This window comes from Mesoplodon mirus (assembly GCF_964341445.2).
Source record: "Mesoplodon mirus genome assembly, chromosome: 12".
Classification (NCBI taxonomy): Eukaryota; Metazoa; Chordata; class Mammalia; order Artiodactyla; family Ziphiidae; genus Mesoplodon; species Mesoplodon mirus.
This window is the reverse complement of record NC_138988.1, coordinates 14,736,225-14,757,487: the sequence shown is the minus strand read 5'-3', so window position 1 is coordinate 14,757,487 and position 21,263 is coordinate 14,736,225. Positions and strand designations below refer to the sequence as shown.

At 36.3% G+C, this 21,263-nt stretch overlaps 1 protein-coding gene across 4 annotated transcripts in view; it reads left to right on the top strand.

Annotated features, from left to right (window-relative positions):
* CNTN6 (contactin 6) overlaps positions 1-21,263 on the top strand; it is a gene marked incomplete at both ends in the record, with an annotated part of 242,731 nt that overhangs the window by 96,912 nt on the left and 124,556 nt on the right. For all 4 annotated transcript variants that reach the window (XM_082638597.1, XM_082638598.1, XM_082638596.1 and 1 more), the window contains one exon: positions 19-194. In XM_082638597.1, coding sequence (XP_082494723.1) covers positions 19-194 — 176 coding nt within the window. The remainder of the gene's footprint in view (positions 1-18; positions 195-21,263) is intronic.

The following is a 21,263-nucleotide window of genomic DNA, read 5'->3' as shown; positions in this document are numbered from 1 at the left end:
TTTTTTTTGTCCTTGAAGGTGGAAGCAAAATGGCACAGATATTGATTTTACCATGAGCTATCACTACAGGTTGGATGGAGGCAGTTTGGCAATCAGTAGCCCCCGCACAGATCAAGATATTGGCACGTACCAGTGCCTGGCCACCAACCCTCTGGGAACAATTCTGAGCCAGAAGGCGAAGCTCCAATTTGCATGTGAGTTTGTGGGAAAAATCTATAATCTTTATGTTTCTAAAAATATATTTTTATTATAATCATAGTAGGAAAAATCCAGCTTTGCCAATCATATGCTCTTTGAGAGCAAATATGAATTTATAGAGGCAAAAAGTTTTAACAGTGTGCATTTTATGAATTCAGACTCCTGGGGATAGCTGAAATCTGTTTCAAAAAAGGAAGGAAGTATCAGTGTTATTGTATTTTGTGAATAATATTTAGAAACATCTCTGAAAGTTCCAGATATACATATTAAGATAAAGATTATATACATTACTCTTTTTCTTTTGCATTGGGTATTAGTATGCAGAGCACATGAAGCAAAAGCTGAGGGCAGAGATGTCTTTTGGGGGAGGCAAGTATTCTCCCAGGAAAAGTGATCATGCATCCACAGTTTGATGTAGGTGGAAATAAAGTGGCTGCCAAAGGCAGACTTTATATTAACTGTAACAATGTCCAGCTGCGTCACAAAAATGTCATCCAAATAATTACCTTGGTGACATTTGGGGACATCAGCAGATGAACAATAGACATAATGCTCCTTATATAGTTTTTATGTAGTGCTTCCAGGGGCTGAAATGTTTCATATTGGATCCAGGGAAAGCCTTGTTTGAAAGTAATCACATCTGTTGATATGGATGAAGTAGAAGCCTTAAATGTCTCCTTTTGTACTCCCTCCCTAACCCAATCCTACCCATGTCCACCTCAGAGGATACATCAGGGGCCAAAGCGTGAGAAGCTACTCTTTGCAGCCCTCATGAAAAGGTCTATGCTTCTATTACTTTGAAAAAGTAATTATTTTGAAATTTAAGAAACAAAATATATGTCCAAAGCCCACCTTGTAGAACTACTTTAGTCACCACTAGATATATAAATTAACAATTGGGTCTGTTTCCCACTGCAAGTCTTGTGTTCCAAATATGCCGTGTTCTACACATAGTTCCCCTATGTTGAGCATTCTGGGGATGGCATTGTTTCTGAACATGTATATAAACATATTCAGAAAAAAATACACACACACATATGTATATATGTATATGTATGCATGTGGTCATAAATATACACACATTATACATATGTACATATATGTATGTGGTCCTATATATACATACATACACATGTATACATACACACAAGCGTTACTAAGTGTATCTGAATGTATTTATATCTGCAGAAATCAAAGGATAATGCAAAAGTTTATAGAGCTAAATGGAATCTGAACAAAGGCTGATGGCTGCTTGGACCTTACGGTAAAGATAAACACAATACTTGATTTCTGCACTTCAGCTAAGACCAGCACTTGGAAAAATAATAGCAAGCAAAACACTAATAAGAAACTTATTTTACAGAAGTAAACAATTGCTCCATAGACTTTCAATGATCCTGCCAAAATAATTATATCTCTTACTAGGATAGGTGATAACCCTAGAAGATACACATGATTTGGATCAGATTGCATAAGAATAAATTTCACTTTCTGGCAAAGGAAAACACATACAGCACATTTATTTGCTATACCCTGGAAATAACTGAATAACTGAATACCTATGATGAAAATTAATACACTATGCTTTACATGGCCATCTATTTCCTCCTCTTTGTTCCCCTTCTTAAACAAAAATATATATTTTTAATCCCCTACATTATTTTTTCTCACCTTTTTTCTGCTTTTAAAAATATGTGTAACTAGAATTTTTTCAAAGTTAAATCATATTTTCTCTTTGCTGAAAAAAGAGGAAAGGTTTAAATTAAGAAGAAATTGTATGCTTTCATTTGGATGAACGGGAAAATCAATTCTTCTGTCCTTGCTGACTTTCTTGTCTCTTCACAAAATTTTCCTTTTTTTGAGTTGAAGGTGTGTGACTGTTGATCCCTAAAATCGTTTCTATTACTATTCATGCAGAAAGAAGAATGGCCTACATCCATTAGCTGATCTTTCTCTTGCAAACTTAAAGGATCTTATGTTCCAAGTCTTAAACTTGAAAACAAGAACAAAAACAAAAAAAGAACCACATTATTCTGCCTTTTGTGTCCAGTACCTGTAGTGGTCCCACACCTGAAACATTTCCTGCTAGGTCCATGGAGAGATTTGGTTGAGTGTAATTATCTCTTGAATCAACTCTGAACATAACCAACACATTTTAATCACCTATAAAGTATCTCCCTTCATTTCCTGTATTTCATAAGTACTCTCACCACCTTACTTAAGTCAGTTGTTCATTCCAAGTAGTAAATAACTTCTTTTCAAAAGGTGAAAATACCAGGTCTAGCTTTGCCACTGCTATTATGCAACTCTGAGTGGTTTACTTTTTGTACAAATGAGCACAAAGATCTTACAGATGAATCGAAAAGTGTTGATGGGGACTTCCCTGGTGGCACAGTCATTAAGAATCCGCCTGCCAATGCAGGGAACATGGGTTCGAGCTCTGGTCTGGGAAGAACCCACATGCCATGGAGCAACTAAGCCCACGAGCCACAACTACTAAGCCCACGTGCCACAACTACTGAAGCCCACATGCCTAGAGCCTGTGCTCCGCAACAAGAGAAGCCACTGCAATGAGAAGCCCATGCACCGCAATGAAGAGTAGCCCCAGCTCACTGCAACTAGAGAAAGCCCGCACGCAGCAAGGAAGACCCAATGCGGCCAAAAATAAATTAATTAATTAAAACATCCTTTAAAAAAGAAAAAAACAAAAAACAAAAAAACACCATAAGTCAAGACATACACCATGGAAAAAAGTAGAAAGCTTTCTATTAAAAAAAAAAAAAATAAGTGTTGATGACTTACAGCCCAGAAGACTCTACTTACAAATTCTTTCTTCTAATCTCATTTAAGAGATACAGGATATTAATTTTGCAAAATAGGTTTTCTGAAATTTCATTCAAAGAAATTACATTTGTATCCACATGCAAATCTATGCATAATCTCATTAATAAGGTTACTCTTCCAAAAAGAGAGGAAGGAAAAGAGAGAGGCAGAGAAATAGAGAGACAGAGAGAAGAGAGGCAGAAAGAAAAAGAGAGAACATAATAGAAGAGAAATATCCAATTGGGAATTTGTTTCTCTATGAAAATATCCTGAACATCACTAATCAATACAGAAATACAAATCAGAGCCAGAAAATGCTGCTTCACACTCATTAGGATGGCTATTATTTTAAACACACACACACACATACACACACATGCAGAAAATAACAAGAATTGGCAAGGATGTGAGAACATTGGAATCCTTGTGCATTACTGGTGCGAATGTAAAATGGTACAGCTACTGTGGAAGACAGCATGGCAGTTCCTTAAAAACTTGAACACAGAATTACCACGACACAGCAATTCCACCTCTAGGTAAATGCCCCAAAGGATGGAAGGGACTCAGGCAGATGTTTGTATACCCAATAATAGTGGCATTATATATAACTGGTAAAAGGTAGAAAGGACCCAAATGCCCATCAACAGATAAATGCATTAACAAAATGTGGTATAAACATACAACAGAATATTATTCCACTTTAAAAAGGAAATTTTAAAATTCTATTACATGCTACACCATGTAGGAACCTTGAAAACATTTTGCTAAGTGAAATAAGACACACACAAAAGGATACTTATTGTAGGATTCCATTTATATGAGGTAAGTAGACTAGGTAAATTCCTAGACAGAAAGTAGAATGGTGGCTTCCATGGACTAGGTGAAGGAAAATGGGGAGTTATTGTTTAATGAGTACAGAGATTTAGTTTGGCTTGATTAAAAAATTCTGGAGATGGATGGGGATTATACAACAATGCAAATGTACTTAATACTAAAGAATTGTACACTTAAAATGGTTTAAATGGTAAAGTTTATGTTATACATATTTTACCACAAGTTTTTAAAAAGGGATATCATCAGAATTCAGTGGAATGAAAGTAATCATTTCAGTTGGCTTTTTTTCCTCCCATAATTATCAAAAAAAAGAGTAAGTTTTCCTTATTAAGTATCTGTTCTGTTTCTTTGCACAGAAAAAGTAGAATCCAAATGCAAGTCTCCAACCAAATGGAAAGTTTCTAAAGTGCAAGAGCCGCACCTTCAACTTAATTTGAGTTCTCACCACTACTTTCATAAATTTTCAACATTGTCTATTTTGCTAGAAAGGCTTTTGTACCTTTCTGAACATCAAAACAATGGTGGTCAAATGCTAATATTTTCAATACAAACAGATCTGAGTTCAAATACTATCTCTGTAAAACAACCAGTAGTATGATATTAGGTCACCTCTTAACAATATTAAGCCTCTTTTATGAAATGTATACAATGAGAATTACAGCAGCATCCATAGGACAGTGAAATGGATTAACTGAGGTAATGAATGTGAAACCCCTGGTCCCTTATAGGCACTCAGGAAACGGTAACTCTAATTCTTCTTTTTATATTTTCATTTCCTCTCTCAAGTTGGCCAAACATCTACATATTTCAGACTGCTACAGTTACTCATAAAAAAATCTAGTTTACATTTTAAAACTTTCTCCAGACCAGCTGTTCCCTTGTTTTCAAGACTTTTAGGTATTTGACATATATTACCTTTCCTGAACTGTGGAACAACAATAAGAGGAAGATGCTATTGTTGTCCCCATTTTACAGATTAGAAGCCTGAGGCTCACTGAGATTGGGACTTTTAAAAAAGTATATTGTTAGAGAACCAGTTGTAACTTGAGTATAAAAGTTCAGATTCTAAAACTTATGGCTTTTGTGTTAAGGTATTCAGTCCTTTTCAAACACTGCCCACACAAATTATGTGGACCTTCTTTCTTTATTTCATTTGCTATTGGTATAATCACTGCTGAAATAATAAGTCATATCTGTAGGACAGTAACCTTCACAATAAGCCTGGTGGTAGATGCTGTTGGTGCCGGGTCCAGATCCCTTTTAACGGGCATTGGGCCCAGCTGTTAATGCCCACAGCTGCCCCTGTTATTCAATGCATGCCCTAGAGCTCCCCATGGGGTCAGGATGGAGCTAGACAACAGCTGAGACACCTTCTTGCTTAGCCCCTTCCCTTGCTCTATCCAGTTTCCATCCCTCCATTTCTCCTGGGAGTGCTTCCTCAATAAATCAACACCCCAAATCTCTGCATCAGACTCTGCTTCTAAGGAACCCAAAGTAAGACAGACACTAAACATTCAATATAAGATATTTGATCTTATTGACAGAGAAATTGGGTCCAGAAGCCCTAATATGAATTTCCATAGGTAAGAACAAAGCTATACATCAAAATAAAATTGTGTCAACAACTCTGCTTCCTACCAGTTGGCAGTCAATTGTATAGTGCCACTTTGACCTTCAGAACAAATGAACTATGAACAGCCTTTCAGTAACTAACTTGTCCATGGGAGAGACTCTGTAGGTAAATACATCTAGATAATTGATGACCTTTGTTTGCAACTTCTGTCCTGATGTTCAGAAATTCAAAAGAACCCTTGGAGTTTATATTAGACTCAGCCTGTTAGAGTCTGCCTCACCTTGAATCATCCCACCATGAAACCATCCTGAAATGCAGCCCAAATATAAAAAAACTCTGTTATGAAAAATCCTCCTAAATCAAATTTGTCTTTAACCAGCTATGTTACTCAGACAAGTCAGTCATCTCTGTGGACTTATCAAAAGTATGTTTTGAACTATTTAATTGCAAAAGTCTCCTTCAGTTCTTCCACATAAGATTCTGTCATTCCAAATTCTCAGATAGATTCTAATTTAAGCTCTTCTCTTCTTCCTCTACCCAACCTCAACCCTAAATCAAATTTAGCAAGTGTCTAGTCATCAAAAGCTCCTGTTATCACCCTGGTATTCTTGAATGATAACACCAGCTTGACTTTTTACAAGCTACACTCGTAGCTGCTTTGAATTTATTTTATTTCTCAAGGACTTTGGTGGTAAAGGTTGAATGTAGACTTCTTCCTTTCATATGTATGTTAATGAATTACTCTGTACTTGTGTGAGAGAACATTGCATCTGTCATTGCTGTTTAAAATGTCATCCTTGAGTAAAAAAGATAGGCATTTTGAAAGAAATCCATGATTTCACTGAGCTGTATTTTTTTTAGACACTCATAATATACAACTCTACCAATGAATAGATCAACATTGGGATAATAGTCACTTATGAATAGCGCTTTTTTGGTCCTGCACTATTTAAAATTTAATCACAGATACCATTTCACATAAGTTTGTTCCATTATTGCTGGAGCCTCCTAGCCTAGCTAGACCGAAGCTAGACTAGTTGAATAAATGAATGGTCATTTATTTATTCATTCATCAAGCAACCAGAAAACACCTTATTGGGGCTTCCCTGGTGGCACAGTGGTTGAGAGTCCGCCTGCCGATGCAGGGGGCGCGTGTTCGTGCCCCGGTCTGGGAGGATCCCACGTGCCGCGGAGCGGCTGGGCCCGTGAGCTGTGGCCGCTGGGCCTGCGCGTCCGGAGCCTGTGCTCCGCAACGGGAGAGGCCACAGCAGTGAGAGGCCCGCATACCACAAAAAAAAAAAAAAAAAAAAAAAAAAAGAAAACACCTTATTTATATGCATCAAGCACTGTGCTAGAGACTAAAGATTAAATGATAGATAAGAAATAGCTGCTCCCTGTCTTCACAGAGCAGGCAGGTGAAATTCTGAGTGCAAGAAGAAAAGGAAAGAAATTGCTAGCATTTGCATAGTACATATTATATAGCAGGCACCTTTCCGAGCTTTTTATGTAAATTAACTTCAATGAGCCTTACACAACAACCCTATGAAGTTACTATAATCCCATTTTCAGATGAGCAGATTGAGGCCACAGAAGAATTAACTAACTTGCCCAAAATCACACACATAATAAGTAGCAGAGTCAGTATTCAAACCCAGGCAGTCAGAACCTGGAGTCCAAGTTCTTACTGCCCATTGTACCTCCTCAAAAAAAGCATCAGGTGATGTGAGATGTAACCTATAAGGGAGACCAGAGAAGGAAGTAGTAAAGTTTGTCTGGATTGGACAAAGGGCAAAGGAAGCCTTCCAAAGGCAATTGGGCTTGAACTGAGCCTTGGAATATTAGTTTGTGTTCCAAACACAGAAAGTAGGTGGAGGAGAACATTCAGGTTGACAGGAGAGTGAGAGGAAATGCAAATGCAAACAAGTCTCAAGCATTAGAGAAAATGACAGGGCAATGGCAAAACCCAGGCCAGGGTACCTGGAATGTGAAAGGCCATGATTTAGAAATAACTGATTTTCTAGGACAAGGCTGAAACATAATTTGGAGCCAGGTATATCCAAATTTTGGAGACCCTTTATTTCCAAGCTTAATCTACACATAATGGAATGATTGGGTGATATTAGGAGATGCCAGAGAAACCTGCAGAACTCCCTCATATCATGAAGCTTTTAGGCAGAGGTACCAGGCATGAACTGCCTATGTTTGAAAAATATTCCCCACTCAATGTGACATTGTGCACAGGTGTGAATTTACGTGTAAAATGGAGGTGTCAGTAGTACCCACTTTTTGTAGGTTTACTGTAAGGCCCAAATACTTATGGTTACATGTAGAGCAGTGGGTAAGGGCACCTGATATATTGTTGTGAGTTGTTGATGGAGAGCTTGGCAGAGGTCTGCCCATGCAACTATTAATAGCCCAAGTTTGGGACTTCAGTACTTATCCTATGAACAATGGAAATACTTTGATGTTAAGAATTTTGAAGTTATTTATAGAACATTGTTTGAAAATGCCACATACTTTTCCCCTTAAAAATATCAGTCTCATAAATTAATGATATTATGAATGTTATTAAAACCATGGTACACATATTTAGGGATGTTCCAAACCTCATTTCTAACACTTGTAGGATGGGGTTAAGGGATTCTTGCTCCGTGTCACAGGGTTGATTTTAGGTGGCTCAAGGGTAAAATGCAATAATATTTCATTTTAAAGGGCTATAAACATGCAGGCATTTACAATCACCATAATTTTTTTTTCCAGAGAAATGCCAAGGGTTTTATATCTGCAATGCTGTTCATCTTTATTCTATACCTGTAAGCTCTCCTAAACCATGTTTTACAGATGAAGAAATAAAAGAAATTCAAAGTGGGGCAACTATGTTACTTGCCCAAGGTCACCAACCTACCACAGACCTAGAATTTCTCACATCTCCATCTGAAAATAATTTTTAAATATACATTTATTTGTAGATAGAGGAAGTAAAACAGAATCCACATGAATCCAAAAACCACAGTCAGAGAACAACAGAAAAGGTCTCCAGGTAAAAGTAATGATATAAAGGATATAAATCCTTCTTTCGAGAAGGATTTCTAAGATATCTGTGTATTTGTAGGTGATGCGTATTTTTATTTCTGTCTCTTGCCCAGGGTCTGTACAAGCATGAAAAACAACAAAAACCCTCTCACATTTAGAAATAAATTTTAAAATCTTTATTGGGTACTGATGAATTCAGAATGTCTTTAATATTTTTTCATATATAAGAAATATAAAAAGTTATACATGATCCTGAAGATATAGTGACAAAGTGCATTTATATCTGAAAAGCAAATTAAAACCCAAGAGAAGGGGTTTTAAAAATAACACTTAAAAACACATTTGGAAATTGTAAAGGCTCTGATAATTGTGAAGTGTGTGTTAAGTGGGTAATGCGTATCTAATTATAAATGTAAATGCTAGATGGTTTTTAACCTTTTTTTTTTGTACATCAGAAAAGTACCTAAACAAAGTGGGTAAAGAAATATTTTTAATTTATTAAATAAAAGAAATCCAATAAATGAGTATTGATTTTTAATGATCATTTTGGAAACAGCACTAAACAATGTAGCAATGGATTTAATATTCTGAATTTATCTTAATGTAATAACCATCAGTGGGTATCATAAAAAGGAGAAGAGTTTGTCTTCGCTTTTAAAAATAATTTAAGCCTTAAACAAATGGACTCAGAGCAGCTGCATGGTTGAATTACAGCAAGCCACTGTTATTTTTATATTTTTTGAATCAACAGGAGAGTGGATTATCCAATGTTTTAGCCTCATTTTCTCTTCATCATCACTGCTGGACATCTATTTATGTATCTTATCAGAAATGATACTTTTTAAAAATGCAGGCCTTCTCTTACCCCTCACCTCTACTCATATTCAGCAGGACCTAGTCTTTTTGGTCCATTTGAATAAAGTTGTACATTCAAGCTACAGAGGCAAAGAGTTGGGGTGGGAGAAGACAATGTTAGAAAGTAAGGTATTCATCCAATCAAAACTGAGATTTTCTGATTTATAAAACTGAGAAAGAAACCCAAAGCTGAAGTGCTTATTTATTACTCTTATGCTGTCTGACAAATGATTCTGAGGAAGTTTGACCATAGCCTGTAGAGATTTTGCTTTTGAGATTTATAAATTTGGTCAGGAATCACAGCAAAATTTTTATTTGTACTAAAGAATCAGATGAACTATTTTCTGGGGTTTATTATTAATGTGTTACCAAAATATCAGACTAGAATTAATGTTTAAAAAGTAAATTCAAAAAAAAAAAGTAAATTCAAATGATAAAGAGGATTTGGTGGCAACCTCTGGAAATGTCATCATGTTTTAACATATTAATTTATATACAATCTTTTCCAAGAAGCAAAACACATACAAGAAAATTACAAAACATACATAGATCAGTGAAGCAGTACTAAACCAGATTCAGAAACAGAAAACTGGGCACACTCCAGAAGGCCCTCTCCTGGTCTACCCTTCCTGTTACTACTCTCTCTCTCTCTTCTCCACTATCTTGACTTGTAAATATATAATTAAATATTGTCTTTTTAAATTTTATATGAATAAAACCATACAATATATATTCCTTTGAGTCTGGCTTTGTAGCCGACAGTTATTTGTGAGATTCATCCATGTTGTTGTGGGTAGCCATAGATCATTAATTTCCATTGATATATAGTATTTTTTTTTTTGCGGTACGCGGGCCTCTCACTGTTGTGGCCTCTCCCGTTGTGGAGCACAGGCTCCGGACGCGCAGGCTCAGTGGCCATGGCTCACGGACCCAGCCGCTCCGCGGCATGTGGGACCTTCCCGGACCGGGGCACGAACCCGTGTCCCATGCATCGGCAGGCGGACTCTCAACCACTGCGCCACCAGGGAAGCCCCACTGATATATAATATTTTATTGTACGAATATACTACAATTTATGAATGACTTCTACTATTAATGGAAATGCGGATTGTTTCTAGAGGCAAAGGTGAATAATCCTTTATGAATTATCATGTATCTATCTTTGGTACATTTGTGTATACATGTCTCTGTTGTATATACCATAGTGTAGAATTAATTATAAGGCATTTGGGTATGCATATTTACAACTTTAAAAGATAATGCCAACTATTGTCTACAGTGGTTTTATTAATTTGTCCTCTTACCAGCAATGTTTTTTTGACAACACTTGGTATTTTGAGTCTTTTTAAAATTTTAGCTTTTGGGGAGGATATGTAAGGGTATCTCATTTGGGTTTAATTTACATTTCCTGATAACTAATGAACTTGAGCACCTTTTACATGTGTATTGGCTACATGCAAAGCCTCCCCCGCTTTAAAAATATTTTAAATCATTTTTCTATTGAGCTTTCTTTTTCTTATTGATTGATTCTAGATATGAGCACAGTGTTGGTTTTATGTAGGGAAATAGCTTTTCCTACCTTGTGGCTTGCCTTTTTATACTCTCTTAATCATGTCTCTGATAAACAGAAATTTTCAAATTTAATATAGTCCAATTTATCGTTTCCTAGATGTAATGATGCTTTCTGTAAAAAGTTTTAGAAATGTTTTCCTGCCCTGATTAAATGAAGATACTCTCCTATATTATCTTCTACAGTTTATTGTCTTGTCTTTCATATTTAAAATTGCAATGCACCTGGAAGTTATTTATTTATTTATTGGCATGGTGTAAGGTAGGTTCAAAATATATATATATATATATATATATATATATATATATATATATATATATATATATCTTCATAGGGATCCAATCAAGCCAACCAAGATATTAAAAATGCAGCCCTTGCCTCACAGTTCTATAGTGCCATCTCTGAAGGTAATCAAGGTAATCTGAAGGTAATCAAGCATGCATACCCACTGCTTGGGACTGCATTTAGGCTCTCTCTTTTCTCTTCCATTGTTATATTTGTCTATCTTTGTGCAAATGCCACACTCAATTACAGCAGTCTTATAATTAGTCTTGATATCTGGGAGTTATTAAAATAGATGATATGGATTAAAAACGAGGCTCAATTTATAAGCTAAACTCAAGGGGAAAAATATCTCAAATAAAATAAAAAGGGAATAAAAATTCATATCATAAAGTCATATCCAATTACTAAACTCGAGCTTTTCAGTGGCCAAGGCAAAAAAGGGTTCATATCTTTCAGGGGATAAAAATGTTCCTATAAGCGTAATCACTCTGACTCTAGAACCTGAGAGAAGCTTCTCTTGTGAATCCTCAAGAGCAAAGTGGGTGATTCAGTGGATCATATTCCCCTCACAAACCTGCTCAAATGCTTACAACATTGGATTTCTTACGGTGGCTTCTTATATCATATCTTAAAAATAATAGCTCACATTCATTAGATACTCCTTAAGCCTCTTCCATAGCGTTAGTTAAGAGGCTTCCTGAACTATGTGCCTAGTTTACTATCACTGTAGCCAATGTCACTATTTGCAAATCTCACCAACCTCTGGCTATAGCTGTAATACCACCACAATAGGTCCTCTGAACAGGCAATAGAAATGAGTTGCTAAATTTTTCAAACTTCAGGTGAATCCAGTGCTTGCTTTATTCACATATTATGTGGCTTTTCTTGGTGGAAGGCTCACAAAGCATAACTCAGTCCAGAGGTCTTGCCTACCTATTTCAGAAAACTAGGTTAGAATATTTTTCCTGGACATTTCTTGGTGTGCTTCCATGAGCCTGTGCCTTTTCCTACACTTTTAAGATTGATGGTTTGGGAAGTTGTTCTGCTTCCTGAACTGGTGGTGTTACATTTATGTTACCCCCTTCTCCATTCTTGTAGGAGCCAGGGAATGATGGGAATTTATAAAAATAAGGCACATAAGCATTTCAAGTTTTATGATACTGAGTACATCCTCTATGATGGATGCTTACATATATGTTGCTAAAAGGAGGTCACAACCTTCTCAACAGTTCTTTCTAGCTCAGGAGGATAATTTAGTTTAATCCTTCAAACTACCATGTAACACAGAAGCTACCATTATAAACCCAGTTTTATAGACGAGCAAAATTAACTTCAGAGAAGTGGAGTAACATGCCTAGGGTCATTAGAAAATAGTGTAGGTGAGATGTAATGCCAGAGATTCTTGATGTTATAACCCACTTCCCTAATCATTCAACTAGTGCTTGTCAAATGTTAATTTAATATGCATACAAATCACTTGGGGACCTTATTAAACGTTAAGTTCTGTTTCTAGAGGCCAAAGGTGGGTGCCAATAGTTTAAGTTTCTAGCAAGCTTCCAAGTGACACATACGTTGCTGGCCTCAATACCATATTGAGTAGGAAATACAGTCTCAAAATAAGACTTATGTTAGTGCCTAAAGACAATCTAATAGCAGCATATAGAGGATAATCCAAGGTGATATAAAAAGGCAGCTATTATATGGTCTACATAAATCCAGGGGAAAAGCAAATGTTAATCTATATTTCCAAACTCTAAGGTGGCCATTAACATATTTATTTCCACATTCAAATAATGCATATTTATTGAGCACCTACTATGTGACAAACACAGGTGGAAGCAGTGAGCAAAGTAAACTCTATTTTCAGTGTTTGTGCACCTGCTCAAATATAACTATAGACTTACTTAAAAAAAATATCAATGCCTTTAGAATACAGAACAAGAAAAAAATGTGTTTGACCATCAACCAAAACAATAGGTTTTCAAACTATAATCCCGTCAGAAATTTCTACTCATGACATCAGAAAATGCAAATGAGAAAGTCTAGATTTACAGGCATGACTTAAGGAGTCAACTGCAGGGTGTTTCCCCGCCTATTTGAGAATACTTAAGTTGACAGATCTACTTTCACATGCATATTAATGAGTTGGTTTGCATAAGTTAATTCTATTTTATGAATGGGGATTATATAACCCTCATTTAGTTCTTCCAGAAATCCCATCCATAAGAGCTACTAGAGTTTATCTTACTAGGGTTCTATCCCTTGAGCACAAAGGATTTATTTTAATTATTTCATCAGTTTTAAGCAAAAGTAATCAAATGTAAACAACTGTGCTAGGGGGCTGTTCCCCCCACCAGTTGCCTCTCAGCTTTCTGTTTTTGTCTCTGTACTGTTCTCAGGATTCATTTAGAAAGCAATCCTAGTGTTTTCATTTAAAAAGGAACAAAATCTGGCTGAGTCAAACATCGAAGTCTATGACATTTCTTTTTGGCACGTCTAGCAGGTTTAGGGCCTTGACTATGGTTATTAACATAAATATTAATATTAATAAAAGTTAATATGTATCCAGTAAGCCAAGCCCTGGGAAAAGCAGTTCCCGGGCTTGCTTAAATTCCCACAGCAAGTGTGTGGCAGAGCCAGGATTTTAAACCTGGCTCTGACTGACAGCAGAAGTCAGGCTTTCAACACAAGCATCCCCAGTGGCAAGTGTCCTAAAGAAACATCTTACTGCCTGTGGTCCCGGTTATCTCATCTCTGCCCTCCACCTCTCTTTCTGCGGTTAACAAAAGGAAACGTCAGTCTGTGATGCTCCGAATAAGTGTCCCTTCCCCTCAACTCCACGCTCTCCCAGCAGAAGTGGAGAGGGTGTTTCAAGAAGACCCTCCACCACGCATCCCCAAGCACGTATCCCTGCCCCCGTATTTGCCTTGACATTACCATCTCTGATATGCTGGGCCTCCACTGTGCTGTACATAGGGCACTGTAATAAGCCTAGAGTTCCAAGGTCACCCCTTACTGCCCAAACCCTCATCTACACGTAACTCTGCTTGTTCCCATTTATAACCCCATTTGCCAACCCTCCCCCAGCTGCTACAGTTCTTCCCTGGACTTCATGAAACCAAGTCAGTCATCAGCCGAATCCTTATACCCTTAACCTTTGCTGACTTCCTCCTCACTGGGCTGCATCAGCTGAAATTTGGCTTTCATCAACTGAAATTTGGCTTTCATCTGAGGATGGTGCTTCTCTTGTATTCCACCAAACTTGTGACTATTTCCTCCCAGGTCCCCTTTTTCTTAATATTTTTATTTTATATTGGAGTATACTTGATTAACAATGTTGTGTTAGTTTCGCATGTACAGCAAAGTGATTCAGTGATACATATACATGTAACTATTCTTTTTCAAATTCTTTTCCCATTTAGGTTATTACAGAGTATTGAGCAGAGTTCCATGTGCTATATAGTAGGTCCTTGTTGGTTATCTATGTTAAATATAGCAGTGTGTACCATGTCCTCTTACTACCCAGTCTGTGAGTGAGGATAGAGTCCCCCTTCTTCCTCAATGCCACTTCTATATGACCTTCCTCTCATATGTAATGCCCCAGTCACTAGGATCATGGCCATTAGACTATGCTACTCATGTTGTCTTCATGTTCTCACTCCAGATCATCCCATCATTCCTTGGAGACTTTACCTCCTAGCTTATTGTTAATTTCACCAAAATACTCTTGTCATATTCTTGGCCATTTCCTCTTTCACTATATTCAGGATTCAGTATTCAATAACCTGATTTCTCATTTCCTTGATTTTTTATGTTCCATTGACCTTGTTCATCTCTCTACCTTAGCCAAACGCCACCCAGTCAAGCTGACTCCAAAACCTTGTCACTATCTAAAATGCCAAGCTTCACCCATATCTAATTTTCAACCTTCCCAACTCGGGAACACCACTTCTTAACTATCTAGTTCACTGCTCCTATTATAGTCCATGGACTCCAACCACACTTCAACTCATTGGATCCTATATTAATCCTAACAACTACCCTCTGTCCCTCTACCCTTGTCATCATTCTGTTTTTAACCAGACTATATTCCCTGATTTACCTTTGAAACCATTTTTTTCCAGTTACCCTTGACTCAACTGCTCATTTCTTCCTTCATTATATTCATCTGGTGAAAACCTAACCACGGTAAAATCCGAAACAGAATTTTCACCCAGAGAAAAGTCCAACCATGACAGCTGGTCTCACTTTTAATTCATAAACACTGACATCAAGTGGGACCTATTGTCACTTAACATTAAGATTAGGAAGGGAAGTAATCATGAAATTCGAAGATGTTACTGTGTTGGGTTTATCTTCCCCCACAAAGTCTTCAAAGTCTTGGCCGTTTTTTTTTTTTTTTTTAATCTCACAACCTATTCCCACTTTTTAGACATCACCCAGCTTGCCTTTCTCTTTAAATACATGTCATCACCCTCTTTCTGTACTGAAATTCACTTTTCCTGAGCCTGTGTGCTGTCCTCCAAGGATAAGCATACAGGTGTGTGGTTTTCTTTTTGTGTGCCTTTTCCCTCATTAGTAGTAATCAATAACAGAATGGCCCAACTACTTTCTTTCTGTAAAATGTCTGGATTTCAGAATTCTCAAAGTTTGATAGTAATGATCTTTCTTTTAAAATTCAAGTTTCCTGACTAAGATGCTCATTTTACTTCTGGGGAATAAGACTTTGGAAATGCCAAACTACATGTAAAACTGCATGCAAAGAGGGCTCCTTCTTGTCAAGATGACTTGAGGAGACTCACAAAGACTGGTAAGATGCATCTCTGAGAACCTCCAAGTTGGGCCATTCTAAATCCTGTTGGTGTTTGGCTCAGTCCAGGGCATAAATAATCTTCTCAGGGCATCTCCTGAACAAAGATTCCCTGTTGGAAGAAGGCATTGCTTGGATAAATCTGGGAAGTCAGATGCTTAATTGCTGTATTTTCTCCACTGGACCGCTAAAGTTTATTTAGAGACAGGTATAGAAATGGATAAAATGTGGATGGTCTAATCTAATTAATCTATTTCAAGCATTCTCTTTTGTCAGCTGACAAAACCCCTTCAGCATGAGTTCTCACACCACCTCACCTAACCCAGCCCAGCATCGTGATGCCATACCCTTTACTCTTATATTTTTGAAAGCAAGAAAAGTAATGTTTATATTTTTATTTATTCTCTTAAATCAGTAGTGTTGGTCTGCACAAAATTGAGATCTTAATAAATACTGAAGTAGGTTTTCACTCTTTTTCTTTATATAAATAGAATTATTGATGTTTATATTCTCCTCATAATTATTATATTTTGAAGTGTGGCTTTGTGTTTTTATTCCTTTTGTTTTAAATCTTGGTATAAATGATATCAGAGTGCAATTCCTTTTGCAACTTTTTTTTCCCCCTCTACACTAAGTTTTAAAATTTAGTCATATTTCTACATGCTGGTTTCCTTCTTTCCTTTTAACTGTTGTATAGTATTTCATCACATGAATAAAATAAAGTTTATTCTATTTCTATGCAAGGATGGAAATAAAAACTTAATCTTATTTTTCAGGAACAATATATTACAAAGATATTTTCATATATTTATGAATTCATTTAACTTGTTTTTATTGAGCTACTATCATGTGTCAGACACTCTATGATATTTTGAAGGTACAGTGCTTGATAAAACAAACATGTCCTTGGCCATGATGAGTCTGTGTATGTAGTGGGAAAGGGATCATCTAAATATATACATAGCATAAAAACCTTAATAAATAGTTGAAGAAACTATGAGAGACTAAAATGTAGGGGTTATTTATTGGGGGTGCAGGAAAGTAGGACTCAAGATGGATGAAATCTCTGATGGATGAAAACTAGAGTTTATCCAATACCAGTGATACATTGTATTTTTTATACCTAATGCTATAATAATGCTGTTAAGCAAACAAGGAGAAAACCCCTGTGGTATATAGCAGTAAACCTTTATTTTTGGTCACAAGTCTTTGGGTTACTAGGTGGTTTTTCTGGTCTCATCTGTGCTCACTTATATATTGGGGATGAAATAAGCAGCTCTACTGATTTTGCTGGGTCCTTTCAGTCCAGGCTGGGGCAATTGGACTGACTCAGGTCTTCTGCACAGAGTCTCTCATGCTCCAGCAGGTTAGTCTCAGCTTTTATCATAGTGGATGGGTGGGGTTCCAAGAGAAAGAGAGTGAGCAAAAGATTACAAAGCTATTTTGAAGCAGAGGCTCACAATTGGCAGATTGTCACTTCTGCTGCATTTTGGTTGTAAGGCCAGGCCAGATTCAGCAGTGGTAAAGTAGACTATGCTTGTGATGAAAGGTCCTCCAAAGTCATATTGCAAAGAATGTGGATATAGTGAGAGGTGAGGAATTGGGGCTAATTTGCAAACACTCTCCTATAAATGATACAAGGGATGGCACTGAAGAAAATTCCATGTAGGGGGAACAACATATTTAAAGACTTAGAGGCTGAAAGGAACTAAGACATTCCAAACCTAGAAAAAAAAGGACATTGTGGAGTTTTTTGAAGAAAATGAATGGTATGAGAGAAAGCTGAAGTGGTTGGCAGGGACCAGGTCATGCTGGCCTCACTGCCCATGTTTTGGATTTTGAATTGTGTTCCAAGAACAATAGGACCCCACACAACTTTAAGAAATTGATTGCATGATCCCATTTTGATTGATTTTATTATCTAATTTAATCTTTTCATGATTTAATAGATTATATAATCTAATTTTTAATTAAATTTCTTTGGCTAATATGTGTGATAACATATAAAAGACTTTAATTATGCAAGTGATGAAACAGTTTGGGAAGCTATACAGTTGTTCAGATGTTATTGAATAGATGAGGAAACCGTGGGTGAGAGGGTAGCAAAGGAGAAGGAAAAGTGGAGATACTGTGGAGGAATTTGTGATGTTAATAATGTTTGCTGCTGGAGGGATATCAATTTTGAGGGAGAAGATGATATCAAAGATGGTCAAATGGATAATTGTGTTTTTTATGAGTAAGACTGAAGAACTACTTTGAGGAAGGAATTAAGAGTTCCATTTTAGGGATGTCATATAGTTAGATGTGAAGGTCTGTATTGCATATAAATATTGCATATAAATATTACCTGAAGCCATAAGAGTGGTTGAAGTCACCAAGAGTGAAATTTTCAAAAGAAGAGGTCCTCAAAATAAATCCAAAATAATTCCAATTATTAGGCATCAAGGAGTATAGATAGATATACACACACTTTTAAATGGCTACATAGTATCTGATTATATGAACTTTACCATATTATTTTAAGTAACTCACTGTTAATAGGCTTAGTTAGACTTCATTAGACAGTGATATAATGACCATGTATTATATATTCCTTTACTCATTTGACCAATTATATCCTTAGAGTAGATACTAGAAAGTTGAATTGCTGGGGAATGTAAGTTTTACATTTCAAATGTGAATACATCTTGATTAACAACCCTTAAAAAACAGTTATACCAAATTATACTTGCAGCATCACTGAGTATGCGGTTTCCTCAGTCCCTCTCAAGTGTATATATTGCTTAATTTTTCATTTACCAGCTGATAAGTTACAAATTTTTGTGGCTTTCATTTGGATGTCCTGGTTTATTAATAAAATTGAACTTTTCATGTGCATATTAGAAATTCAAAATTCTTTTGCAAATTTCCTACACATGGTCTTTGCCTAGTTTTGTATGGAGGGGTTCAGATTTTTCTTATTAATTTCCAGAAATTATTTATTCTAAGTGTATTAATATTTCTCTATTACAAGTTATTTAAAATATTTCAACTTTTATTTTAATTTTGCTTGTGGTATTTTTATCTTATAGAAATTTTAGCATGTAAAATGGATATTTTTGTAATTCAAAGTATCTCTGATTTCCTTTAAATTTTTTTGTTTTGTGACACATGCAAAAACATTTTCTAAAGCCCAGGATTATAAAATTATTCCCCTTTAGTATCCTTGTAATTTCACTTATTACATCTAGATCTGTGATTCATCTAGAATTTTTGTAAGGAGCTTGAGGTAAACACCTAGCTTTGCTTTCTCATTTCTGTCCTGTGACATTTTCTCATTTTCATTTATTAAATAGTCCAGTGTTGACAGAGCCCATTTTCCACTTAAAATCCAAGTAGTTATTTGCTGTGGAGGCAGTACAATGTAGTAATTAAGAGTAAAGACTCCAATTACCCTAAATAATTCCCTTCTGCCCTCATCCTGCCCCTCCTGGTAGAATGTAACACTGGCTGGTGACACAGTAAAATGTTCTACAAAGCTCAAGACTGTACCACAGGGCGATATTTCTCCTCTGGAGAAAGCCTGTTTATCAACTAAAGACAAACTTTTAAAAAGGCAGCACTGCCTAGATCTTAGTAGTTATCGGTGCTTTATTATTCCTATGAACAGGTCAGATACAAAGGTTTCAAAGGCAGCCATTAAGACCAAACGCAGCATCAAAACTGGAGAAAGTGAGTGAAGAGTTGCCTTTGAGTCCATTCCATCAATTTCATTTTAACCTGATTTATTTGGCTATATGTCTGTCCCCCTCAGCATTTCCTATATCAGCTTTATCACAAATCAGTCCCCTGAAAGTTGTATTGGAAAGGCAATATGTGTGATTGAGATATTGTTAACAACAAAGCATGCTTTGGTCCCAGAGCTGTTAGATTCTGATTGATAAAATTTAATATTTTGAAGAGAGAAAGAGAAAAAAAAAACACTATTATTCCAATTCCTTTATTTGTTGTATGGGTAAAGTTCTTTTTATCTCCTCTACTTTCACTGTAGCAGTACGACTGAGATTCCAATAAATTATTGAATGCAATATCCAGATGTCCAGATTATTTTTTGGTGCTGCTGCTATTTCTTAGTGGGTGAGAGAAAAGATAGTTGACGTTCTGGAAAAAGTGTCAAAGCTCAGCAATAAAATAAGGATTTCATTGAACAGAGAGTAATGAAATCACCGAATTTATTTCCTTTTCACTGTTGTAATGCAGGTAAATCTTACTTCATATGCGTCACAAAACTTGAACGTGCAGTGGCCTGGCTCAGGTGGTGCATGGTTTATGTGTGTGGGACTGGAAGAGTACTCATAAATACCTTTAATAAAAAGCTGTGGGTTGAAGCAGCTTAGTTTTTCAAATAAAAGAAGTTTCCTTTGTGTCTGGGGATCATAACTGTTAAAAGTCAACTTTCTTAACTTTTCCCCTTAGTACCACTCTTCTAATATCACTGGATGCCTGAGGATTTATATCTCTAGTTCATATTGACGCTCTTAGGTTTGGCTTTTATCTGCTCCATGGTGCAGTTACCTTTGTCTGGGGTACTTTCAATTTCCTTTCTCAGATCCTCTTCTTGGCTGTGTCACATAAAGATCAGCCAGGCTTAATAGAGATATTAGTCTGAAGGAGTGTTGGTGAAGGGGTAGACCAGGGGTGTAAAGAGCCACACGGTAAATACCTTTGATTTGCAGGCCAAGCTCTCTGCTGTTACAGCGTGAAAGCAACCATATATAAACAAATGTGTGTTGCTGTGTTCCAATAAAACTTTATTTACAGAAACAGGCAGTAGACTGGATTTAGCTTGTGGGTCATCATAGTTTCCTGAGTCCTTGAAGAGACAGAATATTTTTTTAGATGCATTCTGCCAATGGGGATAGCTAACATTTATTGAGCATCTACTCAAAATCTCGTATCATTTAGCAAAACTAAGAGGCAGGAACTGTTATAAACCCATTTTACAGATAAATAAGCAGAAGCTGACAAAGATCAAGTAATTTTCTAGGACATGGTACAGGGATGTTTGAAGTCAGGCTCATCCTGGGACCCAAGCTTTCTAACCATTTATTCCATAATGCTTTTCTAATTAATCAATAGGAATGAAGATCCCACAAAAATCCATTTCGGTGAGATGTTTCCATGTGTGAATAAGTTTTTTTTCCTTTAATTAAAAAAAAAATGAAGTATGACATAATGCTCTAGCTTATTATTCACAGGATCTTAGTTTGCTATTATTGTTTAAATTTAAGTGTTTACATTTT